The sequence below is a fragment of the Polistes canadensis genome, unplaced genomic scaffold, assembly GCF_001313835.1.
Source record: "Polistes canadensis isolate GaletaPanama2010 unplaced genomic scaffold, ASM131383v1 scaffold_66, whole genome shotgun sequence".
Taxonomy (NCBI): domain Eukaryota; kingdom Metazoa; phylum Arthropoda; class Insecta; order Hymenoptera; family Vespidae; genus Polistes; species Polistes canadensis.
The window spans coordinates 284284-302880 of record NW_014569613.1 but is presented as its reverse complement, the minus strand read 5'-3'; the positions used below and the strand labels follow the sequence as shown (position 1 = coordinate 302880).

At 27.9% G+C, this 18597-nt stretch overlaps 2 protein-coding genes across 5 annotated transcripts; both read left to right on the top strand.

Annotated features, from left to right (window-relative positions):
• Window positions 1-238: 238 nt before the first annotated feature.
• LOC106786132 (splicing factor 3B subunit 1) lies at window positions 239-9563 on the top strand. Of its 2 annotated transcripts, XM_014747211.1 has the most exons (19): window positions 239-266; window positions 906-1084; window positions 1175-1261; window positions 1366-1492; window positions 4197-4276; window positions 4624-4791; window positions 4875-5091; window positions 5177-5581; window positions 5758-6221; window positions 6316-6673; window positions 6845-7137; window positions 7226-7351; window positions 7447-7668; window positions 7785-7967; window positions 8052-8240; window positions 8303-8478; window positions 8558-8830; window positions 8955-9171; window positions 9294-9563. In XM_014747211.1, the coding sequence occupies exons 1-19, from the start codon at window positions 239-241 to the stop codon at window positions 9450-9452; spliced, it is 3951 nt and encodes a 1316-aa protein (XP_014602697.1). In that variant the 3' UTR covers window positions 9453-9563. The 2 variants fall into 2 exon arrangements, with proteins under 2 accessions (XP_014602697.1, XP_014602698.1); XM_014747212.1 differs by lacking the exons at window positions 239-266; window positions 906-1084; window positions 1175-1261; window positions 1366-1492 and adding an exon at window positions 3669-3872.
• An 803-nt stretch (window positions 9564-10366) lies between these two features.
• LOC106786139 (bromodomain adjacent to zinc finger domain protein 1A) lies at window positions 10367-18587 on the top strand. Of its 3 annotated transcripts, none has more exons than XM_014747225.1 (14): window positions 10367-10985; window positions 11185-11323; window positions 11512-11726; window positions 11799-12009; window positions 12090-12319; window positions 12399-13072; window positions 13144-13614; window positions 13730-14205; window positions 14268-15044; window positions 15132-15358; window positions 15428-15603; window positions 15825-15938; window positions 17063-17405; window positions 17965-18586. In XM_014747225.1, the coding sequence occupies exons 1-14, from the start codon at window positions 10873-10875 to the stop codon at window positions 18146-18148; spliced, it is 4350 nt and encodes a 1449-aa protein (XP_014602711.1). In that variant the 5' UTR covers window positions 10367-10872; the 3' UTR covers window positions 18149-18586. The 3 variants fall into 3 exon arrangements, with proteins under 3 accessions (XP_014602711.1, XP_014602712.1, XP_014602713.1); XM_014747226.1 differs by having other exon boundaries at window positions 17977-18279; XM_014747227.1 differs by lacking the exon at window positions 15825-15938 and having other exon boundaries at window positions 17965-18587.
• Window positions 18588-18597: the final 10 nt, after the last annotated feature.

Genomic DNA, 18597 nt, shown 5'->3' with positions numbered 1-18597 from the left:
ATGACTCAATCACGCCCTCTTCAAGTCGCGTCGATACGGCAGGAGTTACTAATTTTCAATAATCCAACAATCATCTGAGTTAAACACGCATCACTCATTCTATCTAATACTCCTGTTCCGTGATAATTTTTCTTTTATATAGCAAAAAGATAATATGGTGAAGCTTTTTCGTACGTGCTAATACTGATTGCTGCAATACAGTGAATTTAATACAATTTATTAAACCAACGCTGTCACGATGGATTCCATTCCACGTACGCACGAAGGTCCGTGTTATTATAATTACTTTATTTTTATATTCTATGCATCTATATTATCAAGTTAACTTTAATAAACTTGGTGAACTGTAATCAAGTCAATAATTGATGTTTCATTAGGTTAGAAATTATTTTTAAAGTGTACAAATAAAATTAAACGTGTTATCTATTTTATTGCCAACATCAATACAATAATTCTATGTGCATCTATAATTTTATATTTTCATTCATCAATTATCATAACATTTATTTCTATACATGTTTATATTCCTATACATTTCATATAATGATACTATTGTCAGATAATTCTGATATTAGCTTCAAATATTGTTAATATTTATAGATATTTGTATTTGGCCTACTGTTAGATTTTAGTCAAGCTTGGGCAATAATCATGTCTTTAAAATTGAAAGATAAACTTACCTGGATAACAGGTCGGCTAGGGTATATAAATATAAAAGTGGCGTAGAAATTTAGATAAATCAGATTGTGGTATAGAGTAAATTGGAGATAGAAGCATTGTAAAAATTAATTGTATTACTTTGTGCACATGTGAATTATAAATAAGTTTTGTGAATACCCAAAATTGTATATTGAAACAACTATATTATATTACAGTATGTTCCTTATTAATATAATGTGTTTTAGATATTGAAGCACAAATCCGCGAGATCCAATCAAAGAAAAAAGAAATTCAAAATGCAACAACCGAAAAAGATCAAGTAGGACTCGGCAAGACAGGATTTTATGATCAAGACATTTATGATGGAAGTAATAACAAATATGATGGTTATGTCACTTCTATTGCCGCTAATGATGAAATTGAAGTAAGTGGATTTTGTCTACATAAAAGTATTTGTATTCTGTATTAAAAATTACAATATTAAGTATAATTATTTATTAAATTCTTATTAAAGGATGAAGATTATGAACCTAATACATTTGGTTCAAATAAAAGAGCTGGATATAATGCACCTGCAGCTCTACTTAATGATGTGGCACAGGTATTTTTTTCAAAATATTTATGTAATGTTATATGTATTAAATTGGTTTTACTTTGAAGATGTTATAAAATGTAATTAATATGTTGTTTTTTAACTTTAACTAGAGTGACAAAGATTTTGATCCATTTGCTGATAGACGACGCCCTACTATTGCTGACAGAGAAGATGAATATCGACAAAAGAGACGAAGGATGATTATCTCTCCAGAACGAGTTGACCCTTTTGCAGAAGGTTTGTATTCGTTTTATTATGAATATTATACAAAATACAGTAATTACCAATTATTTTTTATATTATATCGAAAGGTAACAATCAAAATATCTTTTGAAAATAATGCGTTTTTGATACTGATAAATTATGTTTTAAAATATGTGATATCATAATAGGTTTACACAAAGATTTTTTATTCACTATTATATAATTATGTAAAATTTTTTATAAATTTTACTTTCCACATTGTGTTCTATAGAAGTATTTGCATGATTTTATGTGAGAAAATGAAATTGAGTCATAAACAAATTAATGTTTGAAACAGTTCTTGTTATATTGTTTTTATTGTGTTATAATGATAAGCAATATAATCCAAGTCTGTAAACATTAAGTATTACTCTGTAATGTCTCAATTATTTTTATACTCCTACACAGCGTTAAAATTTGTTTTCATTTATTCTGCATTTTAGATGATAATAATAAAATGTTTTATTTGATCAAATAATGATTTCTAGATCAATTCAATTATTTGTTATCATTTTTTATATTATTTCTAATATTAAATAATAGAAGAATTTATTAAATTAATTTATAAATAAATTCCGTTTTATAATAAAGAAATCCTTACATATAATAGTTCTTATGTATTAATTAAGTAAATAGATTTCGAGAAATAACCAATTTTAACACTGTATAGTAGAAGCACGTAACAAGTCAATCTATTTCTTTATTTTTAATCACATATTACCAGTTTGACTGTTAATTATTCCTTTTTTTGGTAAAGCTATCTATGCTATCTATGTTATTGTTCTGTTTCATCGATGCACAGCAAATTATTACAAATTAATAGTATAATACTTATGTTTAATAATAAATATTTTTTCGTGTTATGAACAATATTGTCTACTCTTAGTTCTAACAAGATCTTAAATCTGAAAATTCAAGAAGTTATGAAACTTTTTGAATATATTGACCATTTTCTTTTGATAAAACATTATATCTTTTCCTGTTTGTTTTTAATTTTAAAAAATAGATAATGTTCTATGCATTCTTTTTTTTATTTTATCATCCAAAGCTTTTATAAACATAAAAACATTCATTAAGAAAAGTTGTGCATCTTAATTTACTTAATTGCATACAAAAATTTGATAAAACAATTGCAAAAAGTTATAAACAGAAAATTTTATAGACAGTTTAAAAATTTGGTAGTTTTTTATATTAATATTTAAAATATTTAACATGTTGATGTATTCATTTTTTCCAAATTTCTTTCGGAAATATACTTTTATTTTATAATGTTCTGTTTTTGGTACAATAAATTAGATGAACGGATAGTACTTATAATAGTGAATTAATACTTAATTTTTTTATTTTATAAGTTTCTAGTTATTACCTCATTGGCCTATTCTCCACATTAAAGTTTCATTATTTCTTGTATCTTAAGTTTGAAATCTTTTCTTTGAAGAGAAAATATAATTTTATATAAGAATCATAAAACATGATAAAGATATAAACATAATAATATGTAAATATAAAATGACATTTATCATACATTTAATTTAAGATATCTATATTACTGTAATGTAATATATTTTTATTATGTATTATATTACAACTATTATAATTATATACATTACAATTTTAACTTATAATGTAACACTTTATAAAAACTGTAATATCTTTAATATTATCACAAATTTCTTTTTTTAGTAATGATATGCTGAGCATGATCATATTTAATATTTTAGATACAAGTGTAATATATACATATACGTTGTTAAAATTAGCATGAGTGAAGAGAGTGAATGTATTTCTTTTGAAAAAAATATACTAATATAAACATTTTTTTCCAATCTTAGTGATGGTCAACTTGATGGAATCAACTGCTAACTGAGGATACTATATTGAAGGTCAAATGAGATTGAGTTCTTGAGGACAAAATTATACTTTTGTTTATTATATGGTACAATGAAACTCGGTTATATTGTGCTCATAATGTTTTATAAACATTCTGATTATGATACAATAGTAATTTTATATTCCAATGGTGATAAAAAGTCAATTATTAAAATAAATATTAAGTTAGCATCAGTAAGTATCATATAGTATTCTTACATTTTTATTTCAAACTTGTTTCTTGTTGAATTTGAAAAATTAAACAATCCAAATTATTTTATATTAGTAATTGCTTTGAAGTAAAGTTTTAGATCTTAATTTCATTGTGTCAGAGTTTCATTGTGTCAATTGTGTTTAAAGCATGAACTTATTCAATGAACAGTATGAATGGTATGAGTGCAAATATTATTAATAACTAGAATGAGTTAATTTCTAGATGGCTAAAGTATTTTTCGATATGGAAGACTTGAGCAGGACAATGCTTCATATGGCAGAAAATATTCACGTACGTATGCTATATGCCACCTACTGTTGCAGCTCTCTGAAACCCGTTGCAATAACTACATAGAATAAAATATTATATTATTCTATATATTTAAATGTAATATTTCCAAATCTTTGACAAATTATTTAATTATTTATGCAGCGCGGAAATGAGAGTCAATCCAGTAGTTTACTTAGAATATAAACAAATATTCTAAGGGCATTAAATAAAAATTATTGAAATGAAGTGGGTAGGGCCAATCATAATTAGAAATATAAACGTAAAAATTCTATCGATAATAATCTAACAGTTGCGCTTTGCGTTACGTTTGATTCCTGATTACAGGTGGCAAAACACCAGATATTGGTTCTAGAACGTTTACTGAAATTATGCGTGAACAATTGCTCAAAGGAGAAGAAACTGAGGTGCGTAATGACAACTTTAAATTCTATAAAATTTAAATAAATGTGCATAGAAAAAGAAAAAAAATTGAATATCGTTATATGTATTACACCATATAGCTCTAACATTCTCTTATTTTAACTAAATTATTTTACCACGTTATTTTTGTTTCACAAAATAAACTTTCTCATTAAATAACTATCTAATAATTTGTAATAAAAAATACTTTATACTTTTTAAAATATATTTATAATTAAAAATAAACTTTCATTTTACTGCTTAGCTATACTTTAAGTAAGTCTGTTCTTTTACTCATTTTTATTATGTTTCTAAACGTAATGTTGACTTAATTTTATTTGTCAATTTTTAGTTAAGAAAAAAATTAGCAGAAAAAGCCAAGGAGGGTACTTTAAAAGCAAACGGTGAACCTAAACCATTACCTAAAAAAAGAGGACGCTGGGATCAAACAGATGATGTCCCTACAGCTAAAAAAATATCTGGAACTTCAGCTACACCAACTTCATGGGATAATGCTGATGTAAAAATCACAATATTTTAAGTGTATAACATTTTTTAATTATATTATTTATATATTATTTATTTTTCAAATAAATTTTGTAGGTAACTCCTGCTGCAATCAGATGGGATGAAACTCCTGGCCATGGTAAAGGAGGAGAAACACCTGGGGCTACACCAGGAATAAGTACTAGGATGTGGGATGCCACACCGGGACATGCGACTCCTGGTGCTGCTACTCCTGGTAGGGAAACGCCATCACATGAAAAAACTGTCTCAAGTCGTAGAAATCGTTGGGATGAAACACCAAAAACAGAAAGAGGTAAATTTAAAACATATATTACAATGAATTATTATTTTCGCAATAGCAATGGAATAATTATTAGTAATACAAACATAAAAAATAGAAACACCTGGACATAACAGTGGATGGGCAGAAACCCCCAGAACTGATAGAGTAACTGGAGATCTAATACAAGAAACACCAACACCATCAGCTAGTAAAAGACGCAGTCGATGGGATGAAACACCATCTAATCAAACCCCTGGATCCATGACTCCGCAAACACCTGCAACACCACTTACAACTCCACATCAAGCCACTGTTTTAACTCCAAGTGGAGTTACACCTACAGGACCTAAAGCAATGGGTTTAGCAACTCCAACACCAGGACATTTAATGTCTATGACACCAGAACAGCTACAAGCTTACCGCTGGGAAAGAGAAATAGATGAGAGAAATAGACCACTTTCTGATGATGAACTGGATGCTTTATTTCCACCTGGTTATAAAGTTCTACAACCACCTGCAGGTATTCTTATATATATTCATTTTGTGCATTGATAGTAAACAAGTAACTACAACCTTATGAATATATTAAGTTGTCCAATTAGTCCATACAGGTTTTGTCATTTATTTTCTTAGAAAAAACTCATTGAATAACCTAATACAATTATTTATTTTTAAATTGTCTTAAATTTTTGATAGGATATATACCAATACGTACACCTGCAAGAAAATTGACAGCAACGCCAACTCCTATTGCTGGGACACCCCAAGGATTCTTTATTCAGACTGAAGATAAGAATGCAAAGTTTGTAGACAATCAACCAAAGGGAAATTTACCGTTTATGAAACCTGAAGATGCTCAATATTTTGATAAACTCTTAGTTGATGTGGATGAAGAAACTCTCAGTCCAGAAGAACAAAAAGAAAGAAAAATTATGAAACTACTTCTAAAAATTAAAAATGGTACACCACCAATGAGAAAAGCTGCTTTAAGACAAATTACAGACAAGGCAAGAGAATTTGGAGCCGGACCGCTATTCAACCAAATTCTGCCTCTATTAATGTCTCCTACTCTTGAAGATCAAGAAAGACATTTACTTGTAAAAGTTATTGATCGTATTCTTTATAAATTAGATGATTTGGTTAGACCATATGTGCACAAGGTAAGAATATTATTTTGGTTAAGATCAAATACGTTGTTTACTCATTAAAATAATTATAATATATATATAAATACAATTTTTTATTTTTTCATAGATTTTGGTTGTTATTGAACCTTTGTTAATTGATGAAGACTATTATGCACGCGTTGAAGGTAGAGAAATTATTTCCAATTTAGCAAAAGCCGCAGGTTTAGCAACTATGATTTCCACAATGAGACCTGATATTGATAATATTGATGAATATGTTCGAAACACAACTGCTAGAGCATTTGCTGTTGTTGCTTCTGCTTTAGGAATACCTTCATTATTACCATTCTTAAAAGCTGTATGTCGTAGTAAAAAATCTTGGCAAGCAAGACATACAGGTATCAAAATCGTACAGCAAATCGCCATCCTTATGGGATGTGCTATATTGCCACATTTGAAAAGCTTGGTCGAAATCATTGAACATGGTAAATATCGAATTATATTATATTAAATTAGCTAATAAATAATATCAATATTTTCAGTATTTCATATTTTAATAAATAACACTATGCAGAATTTTTGACTATAAATATCGACATTATTTATTGGTCAGGTTAATAATATAAGCTGTATACTTATAATCAATCTATTCGTAGGACTGGTGGATGAACAACAAAAAGTTCGTACTATCACTGCATTAGCTATAGCAGCTTTAGCTGAAGCAGCAACACCATATGGTATTGAAAGCTTTGATTCTGTTCTAAAACCATTATGGAAAGGTATACGAACACATAGAGGGAAAGGTTTAGCTGCATTTTTAAAAGCAATTGGATATCTTATTCCTCTTATGGACGCTGAATATGCTAATTACTATACTCGCGAAGTAATGTTAATTCTTATTCGAGAATTTCAGTCTCCTGATGAAGAAATGAAAAAAATAGTCTTGAAAGTAAGATATATGGCTTGTACATTTAAATTATTTACATTAAAAATAATCTTACTTTTTATATAATATATAATTTGCAATGTATAATTAGGTTGTCAAACAATGTTGTGGAACTGATGGTGTTGAAGCACAGTATATAAAAGATGAAATACTTCCACACTTTTTTAAGCATTTCTGGAATCACCGAATGGCATTGGATCGTAGGAATTATCGACAGGTATATCTTGAATTTATACGCTTTATATTATTAAAGATATATACACATATTACATAATTGTATAAAAAAAAATATAAATCACACGAACATTACAGCTTGTAGACACAACCGTAGAAATAGCAAATAAAGTTGGTGCATCAGAAATTATTAATAGAGTAGTAGATGATTTAAAAGATGAAAATGAACAATATAGAAAAATGGTTATGGAAACCATTGAAAAGATAATGGGTAATTTGGGAGCAGCTGATGTCGATTCTCGTTTGGAAGAACAACTTATAGATGGTATACTATATGCATTTCAAGAACAAACTACAGAGGTATGCTATATTTTTCTATATATATGTATAATTGTAATACATTTTTTATTAATTTATAATTAAAATCTAAAAATAATTTATAGACTCAATGAATAAATAATTATTTTTCATTGCAGGATGTTGTAATGCTTAACGGTTTTGGTACTATTGTCAATACATTAGGAAAAAGAGTTAAGGCTTATTTACCTCAAATATGCGGTACTATATTATGGAGATTAAATAATAAATCGGCTAAAGTACGGCAACAGGCAGCTGATTTAATTTCACGTATTGCAGTTGTTATGAAAACCTGTCAAGAAGTAAAATTGATATTTAACAAATATTTTAATCCAATATAACATACAAATTTTGAAATATTATGTATAAATTCTGAAATGTTTTAGGAAAAACTTATGGGTCATTTAGGTGTTGTACTTTATGAATATTTAGGTGAAGAATATCCAGAAGTTTTGGGCAGTATTTTGGGAGCTTTAAAGGCTATTGTTAATGTGATAGGAATGACCAAGATGACTCCACCTATAAAAGATTTATTACCACGATTAACTCCTATATTAAAAAATAGACATGAAAAGGTTATACAACTTTTATAATAAGATTACGTTATTTCAAAATAATTATATTCATTATTTTATAGGTACAAGAAAATTGTATCGATCTTGTAGGTAGAATAGCAGACAGAGGACCCGAATATGTGTCTGCTCGCGAATGGATGAGGATATGTTTTGAACTTTTAGAACTATTGAAAGCGCATAAAAAAGCAATTAGACGAGCTACCGTAAATACTTTTGGTTATATAGCAAAGGCTATTGGGTAAATATCAAACCAAATAATATTATAAATAAGTAAAATAACGTAATTATTTAAAATAAAAATGTAATTATGTTTTCAGACCGCATGATGTTTTAGCCACACTCTTAAATAATTTAAAAGTCCAAGAACGTCAGAATCGTGTATGCACGACTGTAGCTATAGCTATAGTTGCAGAAACGTGCAGTCCATTTACAGTTTTACCAGCATTGATGAATGAGTACAGAGTACCTGAATTAAATGTTCAAAATGGAGTACTAAAATCTTTATCTTTTCTATTTGAATATATTGGAGAAATGGGAAAAGATTATATCTATGCTGTTAGTCCATTATTAGAAGATGCACTCATGGATAGGTAAATAAATTACATAAATATTATTTTATTATTTCTTCTATTATTATTAGAATATATTGATGTAACAAGATATCAATTTCAATAATATCATAATATTTTCAAAATTAATTTTACTACATAACAGGGATTTAGTACATAGACAAACAGCCTGTGCAGCTATTAAACATATGGCACTTGGTGTTTATGGATTTGGCTGCGAAGACGCATTGATTCATTTATTAAATCATGTATGGCCCAATGTTTTTGAAACTTCACCACATTTAGTACAAGCATTTATGGATGCAGTTGATGGTTTACGTGTTGCGCTTGGTCCAATAAAAATATTGCAATATACATTACAGGTACCTTAATCATATGTAGATACTAAAACTTATGTGGTTTAGATATTCGTTTTATTTAGTAATAATAATATTATTTATTATATGTATACATCACTTTGCTTTATTTTCTTTTTTGCTTTTAGGGTTTATTTCATCCTGCTAGAAAAGTTCGAGATGTATATTGGAAAATATATAACTCTCTATACATTGGTGGGCAAGATGCTCTTGTTGCTGGTTATCCACGGATTATGAATGACCCAAAGAATCAGTATATAAGATATGAATTGGATTATATTTTGTAATAAATAAGTACAATTGTGCAAATTATGTAATATCTGTGACAATTATTATAATCAATTTATAATACGATATAAAAATTGTGTTTCATATTATATTGAGTAAAATTACTATAGCTATAAAATTTATTTTTTTTCTTTCATTTTGCTTTATTCAATTATTCATATGAATAATTATATTTAAGATAATTTCTATTTATGTTAATAATTAATTTTATTATGAATACGCTTGAATATTGACAAAATTGTAAGAATAAAAGCCTATATAACAATTATGTCTGATTGATTTCGCAATATATTGAAATAATAATAATAGCGTATAAAATCTAAATTAAAGTATGTTAAAGACATTGCATAAACATTTTATATATATTTATCTGTACAGTGAAATTAATAAGAAAATATTATTGCTTCTGTTAATAAATTTCTAAAGTCATTTGAATCGTTGAGTGTAACTTTTCTTTCATTATTGGAGAAGACTCAGAATTATTAAAATAAAGAGAAATTTTTGTTCGTTTAATGATTAAACGAATTTTACATACAACATGCATTCACGTAAATCTACTTATGTGCATTCAAAGCTATTGAAAAGAATTCTATTGCGCAATAACGTTTTATAAAAGTGTTCCCGCCAAATGATTTTTACATGATTAAAAAACAAAATGTAGACGTTACCAACTATATAAATCGAATAAGTATTCAAATAGATTCACTAGAAACATTTTAATATTACAAGATATTACTCGAAGAGAACAATACAAATTTGAAGAAATAATATTTATGCTATGATACGAGAAAAGACAAGTTAAAATATTTTGAATTCAAGATGAAATAACAAAATTTTTATTTAAAAGTGACAATCATATTAATGAAATTGTTGTTCGAGAAGTCGATATTTATTAGGTTGGCACAATTTGCCCTTAGGGTAGTTTCCGGTCTTCACGGTGTATCCCAGGTGTGAATGCAAGCATTTTCACAAGCCGCCGTGAAAAAAACGCGCTTTGTCAAGAATTACTAAAACTGTCTGTGAATTAAAATTGATATGGCGTGTGTAATGATTCGAATATATTGTCGATTTATATTATTATAATAGAATAACAGGAAACTACGGTCAACTGTTTAGCGTTATTATTCGTTTTAGCATTCACTTACTACGTACGTGCATCATCAGTTAGAAAACACATTAAGGAACGATCCAAGTATTTGGTCGGTATTGATGTCAAATTATTATCATTGCGCCGTCGTGTATCGTTTAAAGAGAACATAAGACCAAATAAGCAATTAAATCTTATTTGTCTTTTCGTTTCTTCTTTAACGTATGAAAATAAAAAGTAAACTTCTTGTCTATGTAAGATCGATTATTAAGCATTAAAAGCCGCGAACGAGCGGATGTTAACATCAACGGATTTTGATATCAAGTTTTGATATGCCGCTTCTTCGTAAGCAACCGTTTCAACGTCTTCACGTCTCCTCCGACTTTAAGGACGACGATGAGGTTTTTCACTGTGAAATTACTAATGAAATTTTCAAAGATTACAAGTAAGTTAATCAAATCTAGAGTATAAGAAAAAGACATTGTTTGATCGTTTATTTTAATTAATTTACTTTGTAACATCTATTTAAATATTTAAAACTATACTTACATTCCTTTTAATAATCTAGAATTTTGTTTTTGTTGATTTAATTACTTTAGAACATATGCTTTGAAATGATACAAAAAATGCTTGTTTCCTCACAGTGAATTTTGCGAGAGAATTATTCTATGCAATTCTCTCATATGGTCATGCAGTATAACAGGAAGAACTGGTATGACATTTGAAGAAGCATTACAATGCGAGGAAAATGCTAAAAAAAGCCTGAAGGAGTTTCCAATGGAAGTATGATACATTTATATATAATATTATCCCATACCATATTATTTTCTTTTTCTATTTAATCAGTCATAGCGACAGTGAAAATAGGAATGTTTGAGCATACTTTTGACATTTTCATGCATGTAACACTTATTATTTGGACTATACTGTTGCAATACTTCTCTTATATCTTAGGATTCTATTTTTCGTAGTTACGGATTCCTATATTATACCTTGCCAGTAAAACAAATAGATCGTCTTTTAATGAAATGGTAGAAGATGTTTACCAATTTGCAAGAGATCGATATTTTGTTGGTGAAATGGTTGAAGCGAGTTTCACTGAAGAGTCATGGTGTGATTGTCATGTTCTTCAGGTTATTGAACCAACAGAGCAACAAATTAAACTTTATATTAAAGATATTTGCAGGTAAATATTTTATTTTTTTTTATAAATATTTGAATATTTTCATTGTGTGTGATTTAACTCTTATAATTGTAGGAGTCTGCAAGAACATCAATATCATCCACCAGCCAAGCTATTTCGTTATGAAGTAGAGCAACTGGATTGTGGGGATTCTGATGTTACACAACTTATGATAGTAGAAGCTGGACAAGTAAGAAGACGCAAACAGCAGTATAGCAAAGAACGTAACAAAATATTTCTTCGTCAACTCTGCGAACAAAATGAAAATGGTATATGGATAGTTAAGGTTAGCAGAATGTAATGGTTCTATTATCATATTTGTATTTTCATAAGATTTGCGACACTTTCATTTGTTATTTTTCTTAGGAGAGTGTCTTACAAAAATATGGTATCAGTAAAGTACGTTTTGATACAATATTTACTGGACCTGCACCTGATTTTTCTATGCGGACCAAAAATGTAACAAAGCATAAACAAGAATCAATAGAAAAATTCCTTACTGCAGATGTATCCAAGCACAGAACATTTGAGAAACCTGATCCATTAAAAAAAGTTAATGAATCTGGAATAATTGTGAAAAAATATAGAAAATCAAAGTAAGGTCTGTTTACTATATTTAATAAAAACTTATATGATATCTCAAGATTTTCTTAATGCTTTAAAGTTTGTCAACAGAACAAATGGCAAATTTAAAGAAGACTTAAAAGCTAAAGCCCTTGAAGAAAAAGCAAAACGTCAAGAAGAAAGAGTATTGAAAAGCGAACGTAAAAAAGAAGAAAAACAAAAATTAGCGGCTCTTGCTGCATATGTCAGGCAATGGAATAAGCCAAGGGAAGATCTCGAATGTGAAGATCTTTATTCTATTCCAGAATCTGTCCCAATTAATTCTAGCATACCTAATGAAAAGTTTGGTGATTGCGTATTTATTTTAGAATTTCTTGAATTTTTCAATGAAGAATTAGAAGTTACTTCATATTTTTCTGGTGGCTTTAATCTTGATTTATTAGAAAGATCAATGTTAATTAAAGAGGCCTCTGGACCCTGGAGCGATTTATTACAGTTACTATTGTCTAATATTTTTAAATATCAAGCATCAGAAGAAGATGAAATTCATGCACATGCATCAGATTTAGTAGTTGATATTAATATATACGAAGGAGTATCGTCTATGGAAAAATCAGTTAAATTAGCTACCATTGCTTCTAAATGGTTTCAATCACAACATGGGTGCAAATTATCAGAGCTCACATTAGATCATACAACATTAAGTGAGATTTTAAGACAGCATTTATTAAGTTCCGGTGGTCGAATAAGTGAAGCTGCTTCAAAATGGCGTTATTCTCAACGAGGTACGAATTAGATTTTCTCTTTCTCTCTTATATTTATGATAACATTATAGTAATGTAAAATGTATTTTTAGGTGGATATACAAATCTTGATGATCCTGCACTTCTCCTAAGAATAAATCAGACATATATTTTGAGATTGTTAGGACATCGTAATGTTTGTGAATTTGATTTAGATGACAAATTAAAACTAGTAACATGTCTCATAAATCAATTACTTACATTTGCTTCTATACGTGATTTTATTGAAGAAAGATATGAAAAACTTCAACAGGCAAAAAAAGAATTGAAATCATTTATAATTGCTGAACAAAAAAAAGGAAAGGAAGAAAAAGAAAAATTAAAAGATAAAGAAGGGAAATTAGACGAAGAAGAACAGAAACCGAAAAAAATTACACGTGGTAATTGTGAGGAAGAGAAAAAAAAAGAAGAATATGAATATAAATTAAAAGAATTACAGCAAGCATCTAAAGACGACAAAATGATGGTATATTTAGGTGCAGATAGAGCTCATAGGAGATATTGGAGATTCTTATCAATACCAGGTTATTTTAAATTATAACAATATTTATGATATGTAATTATAAATTAATAAGTTTTATACTATTTCTTTTAATAATATGCTATTTGTTACGAACTATATTGTCCTTTTAAATATAGGCTTATTTGTGGAAAATGATGAATGGTGGCCAGGAAATTGTCTTCCTGAAGGAACTCCATATAACCCAGAATTAAAAGATAGAGAAGCAACATATGCATATTTAAGGAATAAATTTGAAGATGAATTTAGTGACAAGGAAAATAGTTTTAAAAAAGCTAGAAAATCTCAAAAAAAAGTTTCTTTTTCGGAGAAAAATGGTGTAAAATCTTCTAAAAAAGATTTGAAACAAGAGATAACAGATATTAGGCATAATTTAATGGCATGTACAGGAGATAAAAATTGTCCTATACATCGGAAGAGATCTGGACCTAAATGGAGTTTTTACGGAAAAATAGAAGACATACAGATTTTAATAAATGCTCTTAGTAAAAGAGGAATCAGAGAAAGTGAATTACGTAATAATTTAGAGCATGAAATGTCCAGTTTAATATCTGTAATTGAAGAATGCCCTAGACACAAATTAAACCCTGAAATTGTAAGTATCTTGATTATAGCAATATGAAATAACATGATATATACGTGTGTTCTTTCTATCAGTTTTCAGAACCTGTAAAAGAGCAGATCAATAAGACAGTGAAGAAAAATAAATATGAAAATGCTAACCTAAATTTTCCAACTGATTTGTCAGTTGATAATGTAATGGAATTGACATTAAGAGATTTTATTTTGGATTTTGAGGACAAAATTAAAGGTGGTTGTTTGGGAAGTTTAAAAGTTGTTAATCGAGATACTTGGAGAAAAGCAATAAATAATGAGAGCTACGATAAACAGTGTGAAAAATTAGTCTATGGTATTAATGAAATTGATGTAGATGTTGTTCCTAATACTATATTGGATAAAGTAAAAAATGAATCCAAACAAAGTAGACCTGGTACTCCAGATTCAGAAATTGGTAATATTAACACAAAAAGTTACAAAGATCCGGGAAAATATCTTGGTCCTCAAAATAAAAATGAAATTTCTCCAGATCAAAAACAACAAACTAACATTAAACAAATGGCTTGTGCTATTTTACAACTATCTCATGCTATAGAGCAACGATACTTAAAAAAACCTTTAGGTACAGATGAAAAAGATAAAAAGTGGTCTTGTGAAGACGCTCGAGAAAAATGGGAACATTCTCTTATGGCTTCGACAAGCTGGTCTCAATTATTTGTGCACTTAAATACTTTAGAAAATAGTATTGCATGGGGTAAGAGTGCATTTAATGCACAGTGTCGAGTATGTCGAAGACGAAGAGATGCAGAAAATATGCTACTGTGTGATGGATGTAATAAAGGCCATCATCTTTATTGTTTAAAACCAAAACTAACTGTAAGTTTCCTATTTGTGTTCTTATTATTTTTTATTATCTTAGTGATATCATTATATATGTATAAACAAATTATGTGTACTTTTTAGGCTGTACCTGAAGGGGATTGGTTTTGTTCTACTTGTAAACCACCAGAAAAAAAACCAAAAGAAAAAGTTAAAAAACGAAGAAAATTTGAGGATGAAATTGACGAAGATTTAATTTTAACCAAAGAAACTCGACATAATCGTGCCAAACGTATTCCAGAAAGCGAAGAGGAAGAAGATCAAAATAAAAATCAAAAAGATGAAATGGAAGAAGGAAGCGATGAAGATGTGTAAGTAAACTTATTAAAATATAAAAATAAGACTGTGCAATTAGAAATGATTATTCAATTATTTCGCAGGGACAAGTCAATTGATGTATGTTCTTCATGTAAAAGTGGTGGGAAACTAATCAGGTGTGATATTTGTTCAAATCATTTTCATTTAGAATGCATTGAGCCTCCTTTGTTGAGAATGCCAAGAAGCAGGTGGTCTTGTGTAAATTGCAAAGAAAGAAGAAAACCTATTTCTAAATTTGGTAAGAATTTTTTTAAACAACATTACAGCAAATAATAAGTTGTTTAGCCTTGCTGACACATGGTAAGAAGTTAAAAAATAAGTTATGCACTGATTGCCATTTTACTATAAATTTTAGAACATTAGAAGCAATCAGAATCTGATGAAAAAAAATACATGAATGCATTATTGTTATAATCTTAACAGTGTTTAAAGATTTCTTAGTTTTTACTATGTTCTTAGTGAGGGGGCGTGAAAGGGAAAGAGACAAGGAGAGGTTGTGCGCAGCAGCAGCACGCTCTCGTATCCATGGCTTTGCCAAGAACCTCCTCACTACAGAATCTACAGACTGGGATGGTCTGTATTATATCCCTTTTCTATAAATGTCTAATTTTTTCTAAAGATGCTCATAAAATACTTTTACAGATAAGTAGTGGCATTTCGTAGCATTTTTTATTAATTGTAATACATAATCGTTATATATGATACGCAACCCTGACACAAAGTATCCAATTTTAAATTGAATATTTAAATATTTCCCTTGGATTGAGCAATATAACAAAAATATATGATGAATATTTTATTCATCAGTAATTAGTAATCAATCAGTAATCACTTCTGAATGAAAAAGATATAAAACTTAAATTTGCCTTTTTCAACCCAAATGACCTATTTTGAAAATAACTGTTGCATTCATTGTTTCATCAGAGGACATTATAATAAATTAAACATGAAATAAATAAATATGTAATAATATATTCATTTGAAATGACTTGATGTAATATGGTTCCTATTCAAATGTGATTTTTCGTTTAATATTATTTCAATCATAAAACATTAAACGTTGATATTTCGAAACAATAAATTTAAAAAAATTGTCTTTATTATTGAATTCTTGTTTTTGAACGATGTAACTTTGTCTTGTAAAATTTTTCATATCATTAAATCCAAAAGAAATATTTAGTTGTTCGATTTTAAATGGGACATCTTATACATGTATGCTTCATTGCATGTTTTAAAACTGCATTGAAAAAGGTAAATTTGTATGATTACGTAATTATTTTTTTTTCATTAAATAATATTATTTTAATTGCATGTTATGTAATTGCTTTATTAATTTTCCATAGAGTGTGTGTTATTTTTAGCATTTTATTATGCAGTAATTGTGGTTTTCTACTTATATAAAATATTTGTTCATAAAATATGTGTACATTTATAATAATTGTATGATAAAATATTATTTATTCGTGCTAAATTCTACATAGAAAAATCATTTATTTACGAATAAAATAATTGCTTTTTGTAAACTATTAATTTTTATAGCACTACTATTTGTTGTGATAATATTTAACAATAAATTATTACAGAGTTTTATTTTACTGTTTCATATATACGATATGAATAATATATAAAACTGATTTTAAGTATTATTATAATTTTAACATGTTTTAATAAATAAACATATCTATATTTTCTTACAGATAGTAATTCAGATGATACAGAACCAAGACAAACTCGTAGAGCAACAAAAAGAGCTGCAGAAAACAACCAAGAAGATAAAACAATTAAAGGATATATGACAAAGTTACAAGATTTATTATTAGATATCAGACACCATAGAGATTCGTGGCCCTTTCTTTCTCCTGTTACTAAAGATGAAGTTCCAGATTATCATGACATTATATCCAATCCTATGGATTTTGGTACAATAAAATATAAACTTGCTAATGGAGTGTATGAAAACGTACAACAATTTTTTGGTGACTGTCACTTAGTCTTTGAGAACTGTCAAGCATATAATCAGGAACATAGTTCAGTTTATAAGTAAGTAAAATTTAAAAACGAAATAAAAAATTTTAAATAGTTCGGATGCCAGAGATTGTGAGAGTAGGTAGGAACTTTTATTTCTATGATTATATTTAAATTTATTTGTTAATATGAACATATGTATATATATTCTTAAGCATATTGTAATTATTATTATTAATTTAAAGTTTTCATATATTATTATTGTAATATTTTTTATTTTCTATGTTAAGCAATTTAAATATAAAATTTATAAGTATATTTAACATATATGTAAATACAGACATCTTATTTGTACGTACTGTGTTAAATGATATATATTTATATTATTGTGTAAGGTAAAAAGAGTATGTACATTACTTAGATAGATTTAAAAATTTAAGTTATGAATGTGAAATGGTAATGGTATATGAAGGTAATAATTTATATATGTGTGTATGTGTATTTTAATATATATATATAAGTATTAGTAAATTAGATCGAATGCAACTGTGTGTTAAATAAGAAGGAAGAATCTTTGGCCTCCGAACATGAGTTAGTATTTAATTAAAGTAATACTACGTCCTTTTAAAAATAGTTACGTTTACAGGGCAGGTTCAAGATTATTGAAATATTTTGAGAAACGATGCAAGGAAATAGGATTGAATTTTGAAGATGACACAGGACAGTTAATGGCTAAAAAGCCAAAATTAAACAGGAGCGATACCAATGAAAATGGCATTGAAAGAGAAGAAAATTTCGAAGTTTTCAAGAAGAGATAAAAACAACGCATGTTTTATGTTTCACTCTGAAAGATTGAGTTTGCTTATTTAAAAATGCAACGTTTAAGTATTTATAAAATATTCAATCGAATGCTTAAATAATATAATAATAATTACTATCTACAAATTGACACATCTGAACAAGTAGATCCTGCTAATTCAGAATACATTATATTATGCGGTACATGTGTGGTTTCTTTTTACTAAATTTTCAGAAATTAATGTAATAGCACGTATTTTTTCTTTCTTTTTTTCTTTTGTTGAAACTCAACTAATTTACAAAGAATTAAAATCTTTAGGCTGGGCCTACGCAAATATATGGTACAAATTATTATTCATTACAATACTGTACAGCGGTTATTGAGATAGTCCTTTGTAACTGTGTATGTTTTATACAATTAATTTGGTAATAAACATTTTCAAAATCAATCAAATGTTCAATTTTTTGT